Source organism: Hypanus sabinus, chromosome 7 (genome assembly GCF_030144855.1).
Source record: "Hypanus sabinus isolate sHypSab1 chromosome 7, sHypSab1.hap1, whole genome shotgun sequence".
Taxonomy (NCBI): Eukaryota; Metazoa; Chordata; class Chondrichthyes; order Myliobatiformes; family Dasyatidae; genus Hypanus; species Hypanus sabinus.
Window position 1 is genome coordinate 41,176,253 of NC_082712.1, and position 19,954 is coordinate 41,196,206.

Sequence of the window (19,954 nt, forward strand, 5' to 3'; positions counted from 1 at the left end):
GCTCACTCCATCTCAAAATTCCTTCTCTTACATTTGTCACCAAGCATAAAAAACAATTCTCATACCAATCTGCTTCACTTTTGCATCTTGCAGACAAGTGCTGTACATATACAACTTCTCCAACTAACCCTTCCTCATTATAGTACACAGTTCACTTTTGTCACCCCTTATTTCTCCTTCCAACATTTCATCTTACCATCATATGTAAAGGACCCATTTTCCTTTTCAAAACGGTTTCCCCAAATTTAATTCTCTGACAGGCATTCAGTAAATAAAAGTACATAAAATAGGTAGCAGCTGGATTTGAAATTGGCTCAGGATTTGCAAGCAGAGAAGTAAAAACATGCTTTAATATACAAGGGAAATTACTTCAAGGTTATTGAGATGATTCAATGAGCCATCACAAATAACAACTGAATGACTTATTTTGTGCTGCAACATTATAACAGAATAACCACTAGATTTTGAGCGTGTTGTTCAATATTTCAAGCATCTGCAAAACTTCGTGTTTAAAACTAGAGGCAATGTTCTGTCTGGAACAGAAATGATACCTTCAAAGCAGTGCAGGAGTTGAATGAATAATGAAGCATTGAAAGAAAAATAGATGTCAAACAATAAGATAAAGGGGACTTGGCTAAGATGGATAAACTTAGCAAAAACGACACAAATGTTTAGGATATCAATTTTCAACAAGGATGACTGAGGGTGAAAAAGGACAATGAAATGAAAATTTGTAAATTTGAAAATTTGTCACAGACAATGATTTACATACAGCCTACAATATCCCGAAGAGTTCAGTTTTTCCAATTGCCGTAAGTTTTAAAAACCATAATTTAAAAAAGTAGCAGAGTTCACGAAGGTATTTGATGATCCATTTGCACATCTTTGATGTTTCCAATGATATCGGTGCTCGAGAAAACAGCCATTTAACTGGCTTGTATTAGCAAATTGTGAAGTCAACTTATTTTCCTAGCAAATTAAATGCTTCTTTTTAAGCTGCAGTTTAATTCACCAAAAATAGCCCTTCACATATTGGTTTCCATACCTCTCGAGGCAATATTATTTTATTAAATTTGGAGTGCTGCTGCTGGAGTACCTGGCTGCTCTAATGTGTAAACATGCAAGTGGCAGATTGATAATAAAATCTAATCTCAATCCTTGCTTTTTTTTGACCAGACCTCATCCTTTCAAACTGATTCACACCATTTAGAAGACTGCAAGAACACACAATGCAAATAAAGTTAACTCAGTATGTGTTCATAAAAGTCAAATTGGTAAACAATCTAATAAATTGAGGTTGCACAGGCTAGCTGCTAGAACTTCCTTTATTGGAGCGTTGGAAACTAAGAGTGATCTTGTAGAGTGTATAAAATCACGTGAAGCAGATACAGGATGAATGCACCAATTCTTCCTACTCCTCAAGAAAAGATGGTATAGGAGTGAATGAGCTCCCAGAAGAGGAGGTTCAGGCAAGTACAGTAACAACTTTTAAAGGACAGATGGACAGGTATATGGAAAGGATATGTACTAAATGCTCATAAATTTGACTAGCTTGGATGAAGCTAGCTTGCTCATCATGAACCAGATAGGCCAAAGGACCTGCTTCTATTCTGTTTATCTTCATCTATGACTAAATACGAATTTCATTAAACCACTGTAAAACCCAGAAGCACAAACATCTCCTTTAGTTGATTTTAATAACTTCATTCAGGTGGTTAGGATTGGATTTCCCATTCTCATTTACCCAGTCATAACAGATGTATCATTTTCAATATCCAAAATGCCATGACGCATCATCCAAAGATCAATTCATACTTCTCAATGACTGAAAACCACCACATCCCTCTCTCCCAAAAGGTTCTCATCTATAAATGTTGTTTGGTGACAAACTCTACGCAATATATTATTCCAGAATTTAGTTCCTTCAACAATATGCTTTTGAATAAGTTTCTACTAAACATCTGTTATGCTAAGCTCAAAGCTTATGCAGCTTTGACTCTCATTTTTCCTACATTTTAAGATGGCCAACAATGGGAGAGACATTTCCAACAAATATTTGGAAGGCTTAAACTACCATCTTCAGTTCAAATCACAACATTCATTTCATGACCAGAAACACCATCCACCTCCTTGGCAACTAGGAAACTGTTCACAACCTTGATGTCATATGTCAGAGGGATCAGCTTTAATTAACATGTAATCATCTTGACTACAAGTGCCTATTTTTATCACCATGGCAAGGCCTGTTTCAATCCCTGCCTGGTTCCTGCTACAAAATACTATTCCACACCATCTCCAGACCCAACTATCCCCAATTTAATTGTTCCACCACTAGGAACAACGTCTTCAGCTGCAAAGGCTCTAAAACGGAACCCAAACAGCTGAATATAAACATATAAGATTATTAAGGAATTGGACACGCTGGAGGCAGGAAGCATGTTCCCGCTGATGGGTGAGTCCAGAACTAGAGCCCACAGTTTAAGAATAAGGGTTAGGCTATTTAGAACAGAGATGCGGAAAAACTCTTTCACCCAGAGAGTGGTGGACATGTGGAATGCTCTGCCCCAGAAGGCAGTGGAGGTCAAGTCTCTGGATGCTTTCAAAGAGTTAGATAGAGCTCTTATAAATAGTGGGGTCAAGGGATATGGGGAGAGGGCAGGAACGGGGTACTGATTGCGTATTATTAGCCATGATCACAGTGATTGGCGGTGCTGGCTAGAAGGGCCAAATGGCCTACTCCTGCATCTACTGTCTATTGAATCACTGCTTCTTTCTAAAATACTCCTAAGAAGCTCACCTTTTGAGCAAACTTAACAACATCTGCCCCATTATCACATCTTTGTGGTGAATTTTGATTGTGCTTGTGTGAATGCCTGAAGAGCTTTAAGACAGCTCATATTACACAAAAACAAATTGTTGCACATTAAAAGATATTATATCCAATGACAAAATGCTGCTTTGAAACATTAAATACACTCAAAAGTTTAATTAAAATGGAGTTTTGGTTTGAAAAATGAAAAGATAGCAATGAGAGATTTACAAAGACAAACAGGAACTAAATGCTATTTTACATAACTGCAGAAGACAAATCCAAGCATATATGACACTTTCTAAGCCACCTATCTTTGATTGCAATGTTTCTTTTTTAAAAGCAGCACACCATATACTTTGTGGTTACAAACTACATGTAGTCAAATATAGAACATAGAATAGTACAGCACAGTACAGGCCCTTCGGCCCACAATGTTGTGCTGACCCTTAAACCCTGCCTCCCATATAACCGCCCACCTTAAATTCCTCCATATACCAGTCTAGTCGTCTCTTAAACTTCACTAGTGTATCTGCCTCCACCACTGAATCAGACTCTGCATTCCATGCATCAACCACCGAGTAAAAAACCTTCCTCTAATATCCCCCTTGAACTTCCCACTCCTTCCCTTAAAGCCATGTTCTCTTGTATTGGGCAGTGGTGCCCTGGAGAAGAGGCGCTGGCTGTCCACTCTATCTATTCCTCTTGATATCTTGTACACCTCTGTCATGTCTCCTCTCATCCTCCTCCTCTCCAAAGAGTAAAACCCTAGCTCCCTTAATCTCTGATCATAATCCATACTCTCTAAACCAGGCAGCATCCTGGTAAATCTCCTCTTTACCCTTTCCAATGCTTCCACATCCTTCCTATGGTGAGGTAACCTGAATTGGACACAGTACTCCAAGTGTGGCCGAACCAGAGTTCTATAGAGCTGCATCATTACCTTGCAACTCTTAAACTCTATCCCTTGATTTATGAAAGCTAACACCCCATAAGCTTTCTTAACTACCCTATCTACCTGTGAACAACACACACAAAATGCTGGTGGAACACAGCAGGCCAGGCAGCATCTATAGGAAGAAGCACTGTCGATGTTTCGGTGTTGGCCCGAAACGTCAACAGTGCTCCTTCCTATAGATGCTGCCTGGCCTGCTGTGTTCCACTAGCACTTTGCGTGTGTTGTTTGAATTTCCAGCATCTGCAGATTTCTTCCTATCTACCTGTGAGGCGACTTTCAGGGATCTGTGGACTTGTACCCCCAGATCCCTCTGCTCCTCCACACTACCAAGTATCCTGTCGTTTACCTTGTACTCTGCCTTGGAGTTTGTCCTTCCAAAGCATACCACCTCACACTTCTCTGGGTTGAACTCCATCTGCCACTTCTCAGCCCACTTCTGCATCCTATCAATGTCTCTGCAATCTTCAATAATCCTCTACACTACCACACCACCAACCTTCATGTTGTCTGCAAACTTGCCAACCCACCTTTCTACCCCCACATCCAGGTTGTTAACAAAAATCACGAAAAGTAGAGGTCCCAGAACCGATCCTCGTGGGATACCACTAGTCACAACCCTCCAATCCGAATATACTCCCTCCACCACGACCCTCTGCTTTCTGCAGGCAAGCCAGTTCTGAATCCACCTGGCCAAACTTCCCTGGATCCCATGCCTTCTGACTATCTGAATAAGCCTATCATGTGGAACCTTGTCAAATGCCTTACTAAAATCCATGTAGATCACATCCACTGCACTACCCTCATCTATATGCCTGGTCACCTCCTCAAAGAAGTCTATCAGGCTTGTTAGACACGATCTGCCCTTCACAAAGCCATGCTGACTGTCCCTGATCAGACCGTGATTCTCTAAATGCCCATAGATCCTATCTCTAAGCATCTTTTCCAACAGCTTTCCCACCACAGACATAAGGCTCACTGGTCTATAATTACCCGGACTATCCCTACTATTTTTTTTGAACAATGGGACAATAGTCACCTCCCTCCAATCCTCCAGTACCATTTCTGTGGACAACGAGGACATAAAGATCCTAGCCAGAGGCTCAGCAATCTCGTCCCTCGCCTTGAGGAGCAGCCTGGAGAATATTCCGTCAGGCCCTGGGGACTTATCCATCCTAATGTATTTTAAAAACTCCGACATCTCTTCTCCCTTAATATCAACATGGTCTAGAACTTCAACCTCTCATACTGTCCTCACTGTCATCAAGTTCCCTTTCATTGGTGAATACTGAAGTATTTATTGAGGACTTCGCTCACTTCCACAGCCTCCAGGCACATCTTCCCACCTTTATCTCTAATCGGTCCAACCTTCACTCCTGTCATCCTTTTGTTCTTTACATAACTGAAGAACACCTTGAGATTTTCCTTCACCCTACTTGCCAAGGCCTTCTCGTGCCCCCTTCTTGCTCTCCTCAGCCCCTTCTTAAGCTCCTTTCTTGCTACTCTATATTCCTCAATAGACCCATCTGATCCTTGCTTCCTAAACCTCATGTATGCTGTCTTCTTCCACCTGACTAGATTTTCCACCTGACTTGTCACCCATGGTTCCTTCACCCTACCACTGTTTATCTTCCTCACTGGTACAAATTTATCCCTAACATTCTGCAAGAGATCCCTAAACATTGACCACATGTCCATAGTACATTTCCCTGCAAAAACATCATCCCAATTCACATCCACAAGTTCTAGCCTTATAGCCTCATAATTTGCCCTTTCCCAATTAAAAAATTTCCTGTCTTTTCTGATTCTATCCTTTTCCATGATGATGCTAAAATCCAAGGAGCAGTGGTCACTGTCCCCCAGGTGCTCACTCAGAGAGATCTGTGACCTGACCCGGTTCGTTACCTAAAACAAGATCTAGTATGGCATTCCCCCTAGTCGGCCTATCAATATACTGTGACAGGAAACCATCCTGGACACACTTAACAAACTTTGAACAACACACACAAAATGCTGGTGGAACACAGCAGGCCAGGCAGCATCTATAAGGAGAAGCACTGTCGACGTTTCGGGCCGAGACCCAACCTTATAGATGCTGCTCGGCCTGCTGTGTTCCACCAACATTGTGTGTGTTGTTTGAATTTCCAGCATCTACAGATTTCCTCGTGTTTGCTTTTAACAAACTTTGCCCCATCTGAACCACTGGAACTAATCAGGTGCTAATCAATATAAGGAAAGTTAAAGTCACCCATGATAACAACCCTGTTATTTTTGCACCTTTCCAAAATCTACCTCCCAATCTGCTCCTTGGTATCTCTGCTGCTACCGGGGGCCTATAGAATACCCCCAATAGAGTAACTGCTTCCTTCCTGTTCCTGACTTCCACCTATACTGACTCAAGAGGATCCTGCTACATTACCCACCTTTTCTGTAGCCACAATAGTATCCCTGACAGAAATGCCACCCCCTCCTCCCCACCCCTTTTAAAGTACTGTAATACAGGAATATTGAGAATCCATTCCTGTCCTGGTGCAAGAACTAAATGCAGTAAGAACTATGGCTTGATTTTTTTTTCTCCATCTTTTCCCAAAATCAAATCAGTAAATTATTCTACCACAGCTTCAATATCAATTCATTAACTGATAGCTCCCAATTTATACCTTTAAGTATGAGATAGGAAAAATAATACCAGAATATGGAACGCAAAGGTGAAACGAGAGCTAACATACCCATCACCTATAAAATGTTCACTCTGAGTGTTCAGGACAATAATAAACACCTTCTGATGTTTTGGTCTGGAGAATTGTGCCAGTCAAAGCAGCACCTCTTAAGTTCCTATTTTTCAGGTGGGTCCATCAGACTATTCAATCATTGCAAATGAACTGCAAAATGTTCAGTGCAAATGAAATCAATTATTTCAACAGAGCAAGAAACAGGGAATTTAGCACTAATAATGTTGTTACTGGACAGGTCTGAACTAACAATCCAGAGGCAAAAAAAAATCAAAAGTAAAATTAGAAAGAAAATCAATTCAATTTACAGAAATATAAAATTACATTTTTAAAAAGGAGCTTCAGTAACTGACTACAAAACCACCACATTATCTCTACTTGGTTCACCTGTATCCTTCAGGAAAGTGAACTTAGTATCTTTGCTTAGTCTGCTCGTGTAGCAGTGAACACACTACCCTCTTCACTGCAATGGCTTTACAGGCCATTGAACTGCATAAAAACCACTATGCTAAAAATCACAAGAATAAAATCACCATCCCTTCAATCAAGCTAAAATTGTTCTCAATATCAATTTTGCAAGATTTTTCATATGCTTAAGTTGGAAAGATATCCCACAGATTAATCGAATTACTGCCTGAAGTCCTGATTTTAAAGTAGCATGTATTACATAATGTATGCCAGATTTCATCAAAATACCTTAGAATATCCTATTCCATGCTGCCCTATATTGGGGAGCACAGTAGCTGGCATAACGCTATTACAACATCAGCAACCCAGATTCAATTCCACTGTCAAGGAGTTTATACATTCTCTCTGTGACCACAAGGATTTCCTCCGGATTGTTTCCTCCCACATTCCAAGGATCTAGTAATAAGGTACCCCATGCAAGGCTTATTGAGAAAGTAAGGAGGCATGGGATCCAAGGAGACATAGACTTGTGGATCCAGAACTGGCTTGCCCACAGAAGGCAAAGAGTGGTTGTAGATAGGCCAGTAGTGTGCCTCAGGGATCTGTTCTGGAACCCCTACTCTTTGTGATTTTTATAAATGAACTGGATGAGAAAGTGGAGGGATGGGTTAGTAATTTTGCTTATGCCACAAATGTTGGGGGCGTTGTGGATAGTGTGGAGGGCTGTCAGAGGTTACAGCGGGACATTGATAGGATGCAAAACTGGGTTGAGAAGTGGCAGATGGAGTTCAACCCAGATAAGTGTGAGGTGGTTCATTTTGGTAGGTCAAATATGATGACAGAATATAGCATTAATGGTAAGACTCTTGGCAGTGCGGAGGATCAGAGGGATCTTGGGGTCTGAGTCCATAGGACGTTCAAAGCTGCAGTACAGGTTGACTCTGTGGTTAAGAAGGCATATGGAGCATTGGTCTTCATCAATCGTGGGATTAAGTTTAAGAGCCAAGAGATAAGGTTGCAGCTATACAAGACTCTGGTCAGATCCCACTTGGAGTACGGTGCTCAGTTCTGGTCACCTCACTACAGGAAGGACGTGGAAACCATAGAAAGGGTGCAGAGGAGATTTACAAGAATGTTGCCTGGATTGGGGAGCATGCCTTATGAGAATAGGTTGAGTGAACTCAGTCTTTTCTCCTTGGATCGATGGAGGATGAGAGGTGAACTGATAGAGGTGTACAAAATAATGAGAGGCATTGATTGTGTGGATAGTCAGAGGCTTTTTCCTCCAATGCTGAAATGGCTAGCACGAGAGGGCATAGTTTTAAGGTGCTTGGAAGTAGGTACATAAGAGATGCTACTTCTAAGTTGTTATTTTTAAATTAACGCAGAGAGTGTGTGTGTGTGTGGAATGGGCTGCCGACAGGAATGATAGGGTCTTTTAAGAGACTCCTGGATAGGTAAATGGGAGCTTAGAAAAATAGAGGGCTATGAGTAAGCCTAGGTAGTTCTAAGGATATGTTTGGCACAGCTTTGTGGGTTAAAGGGCCTGTATTGTACTGTTTTCTATGTTTCTACGGGTTAGTAGATTAATTGGTCACGTGTGTAATTGGGGGGCATGGGCTTGTTGAGCAGGAAGAGGCTGCTACCATGCTGTATCTCTGAATTAAATTCCACCAGTAGCACAATCCTATCAATACACAATCAAGAACAGCACACCCAAAAGTCTTCAACTTTGGCTCCAGAAAAAGATTCATGGAATCTGGTCAATAAGGACAAAAACAAGTACTCCTTCCCTCAGTCCACCCTGTGTCGTCCTTCAGTTGATAAAACTGCAAATGTCTAAATTGAACATTACCCGTAAGCAGATAATAACCACCAGCCTAGAATATACTCTGAATGGCAACTTCATATCAATCATTGTTCAGCAATACCATCTGACAGATTTCTGCAGAAAATTGTTACTGAATCATGGCAAGGGGTAAACTAATATAACCACATCCTGCAACACACTATAGCAGTAACACTGCAGAAAATCTATGACTCCATCATTAATATCAAGTTAGTGAATTAACAAATTCAGTGAGTGCAGAAGGGCATGCCAGGCCAGCCTAGGAACAAGGATTCAATCAGAGTTACATACTAACTATACATGCATACTAAACAGCAATAGTTGCATGCCATAGACAAGAATTTTAAAAAGAGAGCAGCTCAGGGAACTCAGCAGGTCAGGCAGCATTTGTGGAAGAAAACGGACAGTCAATGCTTTAGGTAAGAACCCTTCACCTAGACTGGTCAATAGTTCTATTAAAGCAGCCATCACTCATCAAGAACCTGCTCGTTGAAGTTTAGGATTACCATGGTCTACTAGTCACAACTGTAAACCCAAGAAGGATCTTCTCTTAATTCTTTGCTTTCTACCCAATAACCAATCCATCACCCAACCAGTTCCCCTTTACCACCACTCTCCTCTGTCTAGCGGAATTGGTCCTTACTCTTAATAATTCCTCCTTCGACTCCTCCCACTTCCTTTAAACTAAAGATATAGCCATGAGTACCCATATGGGTCCCAGCCATGCCTGCCTTTTTGGTGGCTTTGTGGAAAAGTCCATGTTCCAAGCTTATACTGGTATCCCCCTCCCACTTTTCCTTCGCTACATCGACAACTGCATTGGCACTGCTTCCTGCACTCATGCTGAGCTTGTTGACTTCATTAACTTTGCCTCCAACTTTCACCCTGCCCTCAAATTTACCTGGTCCATTTCTGACACCTCCTTCCCCTTTCTTGATCTCTCTGTCTCTATATCTGCAGCCACCTTATCTACTGATGTTTACTACAAGCCCACTGACTCTCACAGTTACCCAGACTATTCCTCTTCCCACACTGTTACTTGTAAAAATGCCATCCCCTTCTCTCAATTCCTCCGTCTCTGCCGCATCTGCTCTCAGAATGAGGCTTTTCATTCCAGGACAAAGGAGATGTCTCCCTTTTTTTTAAAAAAGAAAGGGAGACATCCCTTCCTTCACCATCAACTCTGCCCTCAAATACATCTCTTCAATTTCACGCACATCTGCTCTCACCCCATCCTCCTGCAACCCCACTAGGGATAGGGTTCCTCTTGTCCTTACCTACCACCCCACCAGCCTCCATGTCCAACGTATAATTCTTTGTAACTTCCGCCATCCCCAACGAGATCCCACCAAGCACATCTTTCCCTCCCCCCTTTCTGCAGGGATCGCTCCCTACATGACTCCCTTATCCTTTCACACCCCCCATCCCTTCCCACCGATCTCCCTCCTGACACTTACTCTTGTAAGCGGAACAAGTGCTACATCTGCCCTTACACTTCCTCCCTCACCACCATTCAGGGCCTCAGACAGTCCTTCCAGGGGAAGCAACACTTCACCTCTGAATCTGCTGGTGTAATAAACTGTGTCCAGTGCTCCCGGTGTGGCGTTCTATATATTGGTGAGACCCGATGCAGACTGGGAGATCGCTTTGCTGAACACCTACACTCTGTCTGCCAGAGGAAGCAGGATCTCCCAGTGGCCACACATTTTAATTCTACGTTCCATTCCCACTCCGATAAGTCAATCCACGGCCTCCCCTACTGTCCAGATGAAGCCACACTCAGGTTGGAGGAACAGCACCTTATATTCCATCTGAGTAGCCTCCAACCTGATGGCATGAACATTGATTTCTCTAACTTCCATTAATGCCCCACCTCCCTTTCTTAACCCATCCCTATTTATTTATATTATATTTTATTTATTTCTCTCTCTCTCTCTCTCTCTCACACAATAACTCCTTGCCCGTTCTCCCTCTTCCTCTAGTGCTCCCCTCCCCCTTTCTTTCTTCCAAGGCCTTATGTCATACGATACTCCCCCTTCTCCAGCCTTGTATCCCTTTTGCCAATCAACTTCCTAGCTCTTAGCTTCATCCCTCCCCCTCCTATCATTTCAGGTCTCCCTCTCCCCCTTTCAAATCTCTTACCATCTCTTTTTTCTGTTAGTCCTGATGAAGGGACTCGGCCTGAAACATTGACTGTACTTCTTTCTATAGATGCTGCCTGGCCTGTTGCGTTCCACCAGCATTTGATGTGTGTTGCTATCACCTCATCTCCTGTCACCAACCCCAAATGCTCGAATATCTTTTGTGGGAACTTGGCAAAATACAGACAAAAATCCAAATAACCTAAACTGCCTGTTTCCCCATTTCTATGTAGATTATTGTAGATCAATAATGACTGTTCAATCCTATTATGCTTTTTAAGGTATTTTGCTCTTATTTCTTTCAGCATTTTCACTATAACTTACACGAGGGTAACATACAAGTCGATCCCAATTTACTCTCTCCATCATTTTTTAAAATATTGCAGCCACAGGAAAGGGGAACAAACAATGTTTTACCCATAAGACCAAAATGAATGGTGTCAACCTTTACCACAATCCTTATAATCTTGCCTATTCCACCTCACTTTCAATAGCAGGATGATACATCAAATGGAGGCAGTTAGCACACACGCTTTTAAATCTCTAGATTAATTCAACAATATGCACCATCATAGAAACTCTATCTTCCATAAATCCCAGTTTCCCAAAACATGGCTCCCTCTTTCTCTCGTATTGGGGGAATAATGGCAAGTAAGCAAGTTAGTCAAGGAGGGACATGCCATTACTTCATAATCTTCTTAGCCTGCTAGCAGCAGGACTTGCACATTTTTGGAATTTTTGCTCTCCCCTGTGTCCTGGCATGGCATGTGGCAATAAGTGCATCTAGCATTAACCACCATTCAGTTCCTTATCAAGAACTGTTTACCTACCTACCTGAATTCATACTCTAGCTTAACAGGTTATTTTTTTTAAATTGAAAAAAAAGTTAAGTGAAACTAGATACATACACCTCTACAACACACACAAAATGCTGGACTAATCAACAGGTTAGAAAGCATCCATGGAAATGAATAAATAGTAAACATTTTGTGCCAAAACCTTTCTTCATGACTAGAAAGGAAGGGGAAAGATGCCAGAATAAAAAGCTGGGGAAGGGGAAGGAGTACCAGCTAGAAGGTGATAGGTCAAGCAAGGTGGGTGGGTAAGGTAAAGGGCTGGAGAAGAATGAACCTGATAGGAGAGTAAACCATCGGAGAAAGGGAAGGAGCACCAGGGGCAGGTGAGGAAAAGACGCAAGAGGTCAGAGTTGTAAATGACAGAAGAGAGAAGGGGGAAGAAAATTTTCTTACCTAGAAGAGAAATTAATGTTCATGCTATCAGGATAGTGGCTACCTAAATGGACTATGAGGTATTGTGTTGCTCCTCCACACTGAGTGGCCTCATCATGGCAAAAGTGGAGGCCACAGACCGAAGTTTTGGAACTGGAATGGGGATAGGAATTAAAATGATTGGCCACCGGGAAATTCTGCTTTTGGCGGATGGAGGGTAGATGCCCAATTTATGTCAGGTCTCAGCAATGTAGAGGAGGCCATATTGGGAGCACCAGATACAACAGATTCGCAGGTGAAGTGCTGCCTCATCTGGAAAGACTAGGATGTTGAACAGAAGCAAAGGAGAAGGTAAATAGGCGAAGGTAGCATATCTGTTGCCTTGCAGTGATATGTGGCAGGAGGGAGATTAGTGACAAGGGATGAATGGACAAGGGCATCATCTCCGATGATTAAGCAACGGATTGCTCCCTGGAGAAAGCATAGTGTTGGGAGGTTGGTAAAGATATGTTTGGTGATAGAATCTTGTTGAAAATGAAGGATGTTGCAGAGAATGATGTGTTGGATGCAGAGGCTCATGGGGTGGTAGGTGAGGACAAGAGGAACTTCATCTCTGTTAAGGTGTCGGGAAGAATGTGGGGTGAGCGCAGATGTCCGGGAAATGAAGATGTGAATGAGGGCAGCATCAATGGTGGACGACGTTTGCCCCTAATTTTCTCAATTCTACAACATTCCCCAGGACCCTGTCATACACTGTACATGTTCTACTGTACTTTAATGTCCCAAAATGCATCACTTCATATAATGCCTGCACCATTTTTGTGCACTTTATGCAGTCCTGTGTAGGTCTGTAGTCTAGTGTAGCTCTCTGTGTTGTCTTTTTTTTTACGTAGTTCAGTCTAGTTTTTGTACTGTGTCATGTAAAGCCATGGTCCTGAAAAACTTTGTCAAATTCTTACTATGTACTGTACCAGCAGTTATGGTCAAAAGGACAATAAATGTGACTTGACTTGATATTTTTTCAAGTTGAACTCCATCTGCCATTCCTCGGGGCCCACTTTCCCAGTTGATCTAAATCCTGTTATAGCCTGCTTGCCTTAGAATACATGCCAACATTAATCATACAAATTTAAAAAAATGCTGATACAAAAATTTCACATGCATTTAGTAAAAATCCACAGCATTTGTCTGTGATCCACTCTCCTAAGATATATCCTTCAAGGACTCCTGGAAGAGGTAAAAGGAGAGGGGAAAAAGGGGGTCAAAGGAAATAAGAAAATGCTCACTCTCAAAATTAATTAAGAATTTCAATGCCCAGATAAATCTTTGCAGACCATTAACCATGCAGACAAAGAAATAGCAGAGATATATGCCCTATGGTCCATCATCCACCCATTTACACTAACTTCACTTTTAAAAAAAATTCTCATCAAATTCCACCACTCACCTATACACCAAGGGCAATTTAGCAGCCAATTAACCTACTAACCCTATTGCAAGATTCAGAAGTGAGGATGCAAGAAGGAAGGGTAAGTTTTAAAGAAGCTAGAGTGATTACAAAATAATGAGCAGTTAGATCAGCTAAGAGCAGATTCTGCTGGTGCTTAATGCGATTCTGATGACTCTTAAAGCCAATCAGCTAGATCTAGTGGTGAATGGTTAAACAACCCGTCGGATTCATTCACGTTTGACTATCAGAGCTGAAGACTATGCCAGTAAAATGATCAGAAAAGTTCTTTCTAAAAAATGGGGACTACTGGTGAGCACTGTGAGGAAGTGATTAAATACAGGACCCAAGGTTTAGCTATATGGATAACTCAGACAAATGTAAGAGGTGACACGAAATAGGAATTGGGTATTTATATGGAAGTGTAGGTTGAGACAGTATAGAAAACTAATGAACTTTGGACAAAGCAAGGCAGATGGAAATGGTTAAAAAAAAAATCAGAAAATAGGAAGCTGCTTGGGGCAGATGCTGAGACAAGCAACCAAATTATCCTTGTGAGTTGCATTTTTAAAAACTGGAATCTACAGAACAACCTTATTTGTAAAAAAGAGTGGAACAAGTTAAGATACTAGAAAGCATCTTGCACTTAAATCTAAATTGGTGTTGAAAACCTTATGGACGTGTCCACATGCAGAAATTGATGACACATACACCAAACAGGGGAGGCTAGGTGCTATCACCCACAATCCAGATTTCAATCGACACCATGATTTATAAGCAATTATTACAATAATTTAATTATTGACAATGGCATTACTCATTATGTGGACAGACATCTTAAAGGAAGATGCAGAGGCATGATGATTAGTTGGCCACTACTAAAATCTGCAGGGTGCAGCAAATTTGGACAGGAAGGAAACTGGCAAAATCAGGCCTATTTGCATGCTTGGTGAGCAGGAAGGCTGGTAATAGTGTACACTGGGTCAGTCAGGGTTGCTGCTCAAATACCTAAGTAGGTCATTCCGAGGATGACAATTACATCACAGGAATAAAAGCATACAACTGGATTGGGTTTTGGAAAGTGTCCCTAAAAGGGACAAATTGAAGCAAGGTATCACAGAAAATGAAAGGAAATAAAAAACAAGTGGTAGAGTTGGCAGATCAAAAATAGCAAAGTAGACAGATTATGCACAAGTTATACATGTAGAAAATAATGCAAAGCACAAAATGCCTGCTTTTAAGCTACTTCTCAGTTTCAGCACAAAATAGACAAGCAGCTTGTAAAGATCAAGAAACAGTAAATACTAAGGAAATGGACTAAAAAGGAAATGCTGAAACAGAAGATGAAGCAACATAACATCTAAAGAAAGAAACATGGTTAATATTTCAATTTGAAGACCTTTGTCAGAATGCAAGTTAATTTCAAGATGCAGAGGGTGCAGGAACGGTGAGTATGGTTGCCATGGTGATAAACTGCTGATATCCAGCAGATAGAAGTTAAAACTAGTTTACAATCTTTCCTAGTTTTGGCAAAGAATCTTCTACCTGAAATGTTAACTGTTTCTCTTTCCAGATACTACCTGACTTGCATTTCCAGCATTTCCTAGTCTTAACCTTACATTGAGTTTTTAAAAATTCAACAGGAATTACACACATTTTCCCTGACTTCAATTAAAATTAAACATCTGATTATGCAACATTATCAGAGTGAATCTGATGGACGAAATTTTACTGCAGTTAAAACTAGTCTGTCAAAATCCAAAACAGACCAAGTCAATTTAAATCACTTGTTTCTTTTATTGCCCTTCAAACATACAGTTGAAATACAAATTATTATAATAGACATCTACTTCTCCACAGTTACTATAATTTTAAACTCAATTTTACTTTTAACCTATAGGTTGTATAAACTCATTAAATTTAGATGCATTACTGAAAGCTAAGGAGGCCAGGGCTGAAACAAAATGCATGAACAGCAGCAAATTATAAGTCACATCAAAGATGATTATGGAGTGCCCCAATAATACGGCAAGAGTGCTGGGAAAGGACAGAAAACAATTTTCCCACTTCTGAATTTGTAATAAATCTGATACATCATATTGTGCATTATATACATTGTGCTAGATTTCCTTTTCATTCATATCGTCAAAGCCAATGCACATACCTTCTGATTTCAACTTTGTAAGAACAAAAATCAGATAGTTATTGAAGTCTGGATATTGATTAAGTTGCTCCAGTTTCTTTGAGAAATGCTAAGGAAACATCATTATACAGCTGAAGACAGTTTCAAATAAAATTCAATTAAAAGATAAAAATACAGTAAAACTAACTTCATTACCAAGTAAATCAGAAAGCGTGGTCAACTTTTCAGATTTAAAAAAACAGATACAAATGTATTCAAATTGAACGAGTGGATAACGTCGCCGTAGCAATTGGAGGAACGTATTACGACATTCACCTCCCCCAACGAGCAATTTTTACAACGTGAGACGCATGGCGATGGTGGTGTTAGGCATACATTCGAGTTGAAGCACCATTTAAAAAATTAAAGATTCCGAAAATTGAATACGCCATAGACTTAACCTTCATGGCCGCAGGCTGCATTGCTAATAAAATCAGTTGAAGAAAAGAAACCTTCGAAGGAATTCACGAATATTTCAATTTAGAATAATTAAACAGACGTTACTCTATGTATTTGTGTGGGGGCGCGCACGGGGGGGGGGGGGGAAGTACCTCTCGGCCTCTCCACTTAAGGCAGAACCCCAAATTGTTTGATCCCGATTCTTCGCATCTCAAACAAGGCAAAGAAACATTATTCAGCCGAGCACAGTTCGATTAACGATTTTCAGGGGGAAAAAACGTCAGGTCAGCCACATTACCGAACCTGCGGTTTTACAAAGGATACTTGCTGAACAGATCTCTGGATGGCGGTGTCTGGAGATTGTGATTCTTTCAATAGTTGTAAGATCTGCTGGAGCCCTTGCTCGTCGGGTTTCCATTCGTACTCCATCTTGGTTTGCTGCAATGAGAGATAGGCAAGCGAGACTAAACACAAGAGTCCGGTCAAACGCCACCACTTACTAAAGATTCAGCACATAGCGTTCACCATTAACAGATCTCTTTAGACCGCAAAGTAAAATTAAAATCCATTATTCCTACATTATGACAAACTAAACGCACCGAAATTGTGTTTTTGTTAATCCTCCGTTAGTCAAACGTGACAACAATCTGTCTTAACACCGCACTGCCAAGGCCTAAAACGACAGACTCATGGCGAATTTGCAATCCAGTCAGACAACAGAACTCGCTCTTCCCTGGGTCCTAATGCGCAACGGGTCACACGTCCAATCCCGAACTTGCCAATCACGTTCTCCGGGTCCTAAAAGGAAATAACTTCTACTGTCAGCGTTTAAGGGTGAAAATTACTTTACAAATCCAACCTCGGAAAAATCCCTATGAATATGCAATTTTGATAGCATTTGTTCTATGTTTTTAAACTAAAAATCTACTGCTTTGATGTTAACGGCATAAAGGCACAAAAGTAACTAGTCAATACTAACAACATCAGTAACTGTTTTAAGCCCAACATACCACACAAATATATAAATTACATATTTTCTCTCAATTCTTTCTTCCTCATGCTTGGACCAGGATTATGTCCACAGACTTCAAATTGCTTTAAGTCACAGATTTCTACATTAAACATACGGCTTGGTGCTGGATTGCCAGTTTGCCAACCTTTCTTCTCTTCTTTACTTTTCAAAATGTCTCTGTTTTTAAACATTATTATATACTGACATGATCGCCACTTGTGGTTATGACATTCCAGATCCAATTAATCCTTTCTTAATGTATTCAATACTTCAAAGTTCAAAGTAAATTTATTATTGAACTACGTATACACTGTAAATATAAATAATAAATAAATAAGCAATAGATATTGAGAACATGAGATGAAGAGCCCCTGAATGTGAATGCATAAATTATGGGAACATTTCAATGATGGGGCAAGTGAAATCATGCCCTTTTGTTCAAGAGCATGATGGTTGAGGGGTAGTAACTGTTCCTGAACATGGTAATGAGAATCCTGAGGCTCCTGTACCTTCCTGATGGCAGCAGCTAGAAGACAATTGTGATACAGCAACACTTCCCACTGCACATCTATAGAGATATGTCAGTTTTAGATGTCATGCCGAATCATTGCAAACTCCTAAGGAAGTAGAGGCGCTGCTGCGCTTTCTTTGTAATTGATGCTGGGCCTAGGACAGAACAGATCCTCCAAAATAATAACACTGAGGAGTTCAAAGTTGCTGACCCTCTCTACCTCAGATCTTCCGATGAGGATTGGCACATGGACCTCTGGATTCCTCTTCCTATAGTCAATAATCAGGTCCTTTGTCTTGATGGCATTGTGTAATGGCACCACTCAGCCAGATTTTCAATCTCCCTCCTCCAAGCTGATTCATCAACACTTTTCATTTGGTCTACGATAGTGGTGGCATCAGCAAACTTGAATATATCATAGGAGCTGTGCTTTGCCACACAGTCATAAGTGTTCAGTGACTAGAGCAGGGGCAGAAACACACAGCCTTATGGTGTACGTGTGCTGATTGAGACTGTGGAGGGGATGTTGTTGCCAATCCACACTGACTGGGGTCTGCAAGTGAGGAAATCAAGGATCCATTTGCACAAGAAATATTGAGGCCAAGATCTAGGCTTAATGATTAGTTTTGAGGGATTATGGTATTCAATGCTGAGCTGTAGACAATAAAGAGCATCCTGATGTATACATCTTTGATGTCCAGATGTTTTAGGGTTGAGTGAGGAGCCAATAAGATGTCATCTGCTGTGGATCTGTTGCTCTGGTAGGCAAACTGGGGTTGGGCTGGATCTAAGTCATTTCTCAGGCAGGAGTTGATATGTTACATCACCAACCTTTCAAAACACATCACCCCTGTGATGTACTTCTGCTAAAAAAGTACCGTATCACTTATTCAATGACTAATGATTAAATTTTGAATGTGTGACTTTTTTTGGCAAGGAGTCCCAGTTTATTTACTTTTCCTATTTGTAGCATTTTACTCCCTGTTGTCACCGTAGCATACTGTTCTATACGCTCCATTATATTGATATCATTTGGAAAATAATATATGTAAAACTGGACATAATATTTTAAACAATAGCCTAACCAAAGATATAGCTTTTGTATTCTATGCCATTTTCTTAAAAGTATTTCTGCTTTATTTGACCATGTCACAAGTCAATCCAGTGACTAGAGACGTAACTGTCAAAAGAAAAATTGTTGCGATTGCTGGAGGTCAACCCAGCTCTGGTACACAATAGCATTTTTGCCCCTCAAACCTACTCTACAATTCAGAATGATTATGGCTAATCTGAACAGGCCTCAAATTCTCTTCTCTGCCAGTTCCCCCCAGAGCCTTTAAGTCCCTGAGATCTTTCACAAGTTTATCCACATCCACATTAAATATTTCAAATGATTTGGCTTCCACACTTTGATGGGGCTGAGAATTTCCAGAGACAGAACCTTTTCCTTGCGGAAGATAATCTACACACCTCAGTTTATCTCAAATATTTTGTCTCATTCAAAACTTCCCCACTAGTGGAAAATACTCAATTTCTACCCTATCCTGCCCCTTTAGGTGAAATTTCAATAAGATCACCCCTCAATCTTTTCAGAGGATCAAAACTTTGCACAATATTCAAATCATAATACTCTACACCCTTGTATTTGAATTCCATCCTCTTAGCAAGAAAAGACAAATGCTATTTGTCTTCTTACCTTCTGGCTGCTCTTGCCTGCTAACCTTTCATGCTTCTTGTATTGGACACCTAGATCCCTTTATACAGCACTGTCTATCCAGTTAGCTAGTAACTTGCCTTTTCATTCAAGTGCGGGACCTTCACATTGAGCTTAATTTGTCAATCCTTTGCCCATTCACTCCATCTACATCAGTATCCCATTTTAGAGTCACAATAATCTCAAACTAACGTGTCTTAACACCAATTTTGTGTCATTGGCTTACATCCTACTTATTCTTCTAGCTTATTATTTGTTGCTGTCCTGACATTTAGTCAAGTCCGACTCTTCATGACCTCATAGACCATAGGGTCCATAGCGTTTTCATGCAAGATACAGAAGTAGATTGCCAGGCCTTTCTTCTGCGCAGATATTGCTGCTGCCCAGATTGGTACCTGGGGTTGGGTTTGAATTCAGGACCATCTGCATTGAAGTGCAGTACTAATGCCACTACACCACCAACCAGCCCCAGATTATTAATATTAGTAGTAAATAATTGAGGGACAGGTACCAATCACTGGGTTACAGGGAACTAGTTACATCTTTTCCACCTGAAAAAGATCCAC

The 19,954-nt window shown here is 40.8% G+C and overlaps 1 protein-coding gene across 3 annotated transcripts in view; it reads right to left on the reverse strand.

Annotated features, from left to right (window-relative positions):
- The window catches only part of tnpo1 (transportin 1), a 100,354-nt gene extending 83,446 nt beyond the window's left edge, over positions 1 to 16,908 (reverse strand). For 2 of the 3 annotated variants that reach the window (XR_009513099.1, XM_059974591.1), the window contains exons 1-3: positions 16,751 to 16,908; positions 16,476 to 16,589; positions 15,735 to 15,810 (exon numbers count right to left, since the gene is read on the reverse strand). Coding sequence is in view for 2 of the 3 variants with exons in the window: in XM_059974591.1 (XP_059830574.1) it covers positions 15,735 to 15,810; positions 16,476 to 16,580 (181 nt within the window). In the remaining variant the exon portion in view is untranslated. The remainder of the gene's footprint in view (positions 1 to 15,734; positions 15,811 to 16,475; positions 16,590 to 16,750) is intronic. The other variant, XM_059974590.1, reaches the window with a different exon arrangement.
- Positions 16,909 to 19,954: the final 3,046 nt, after the last annotated feature.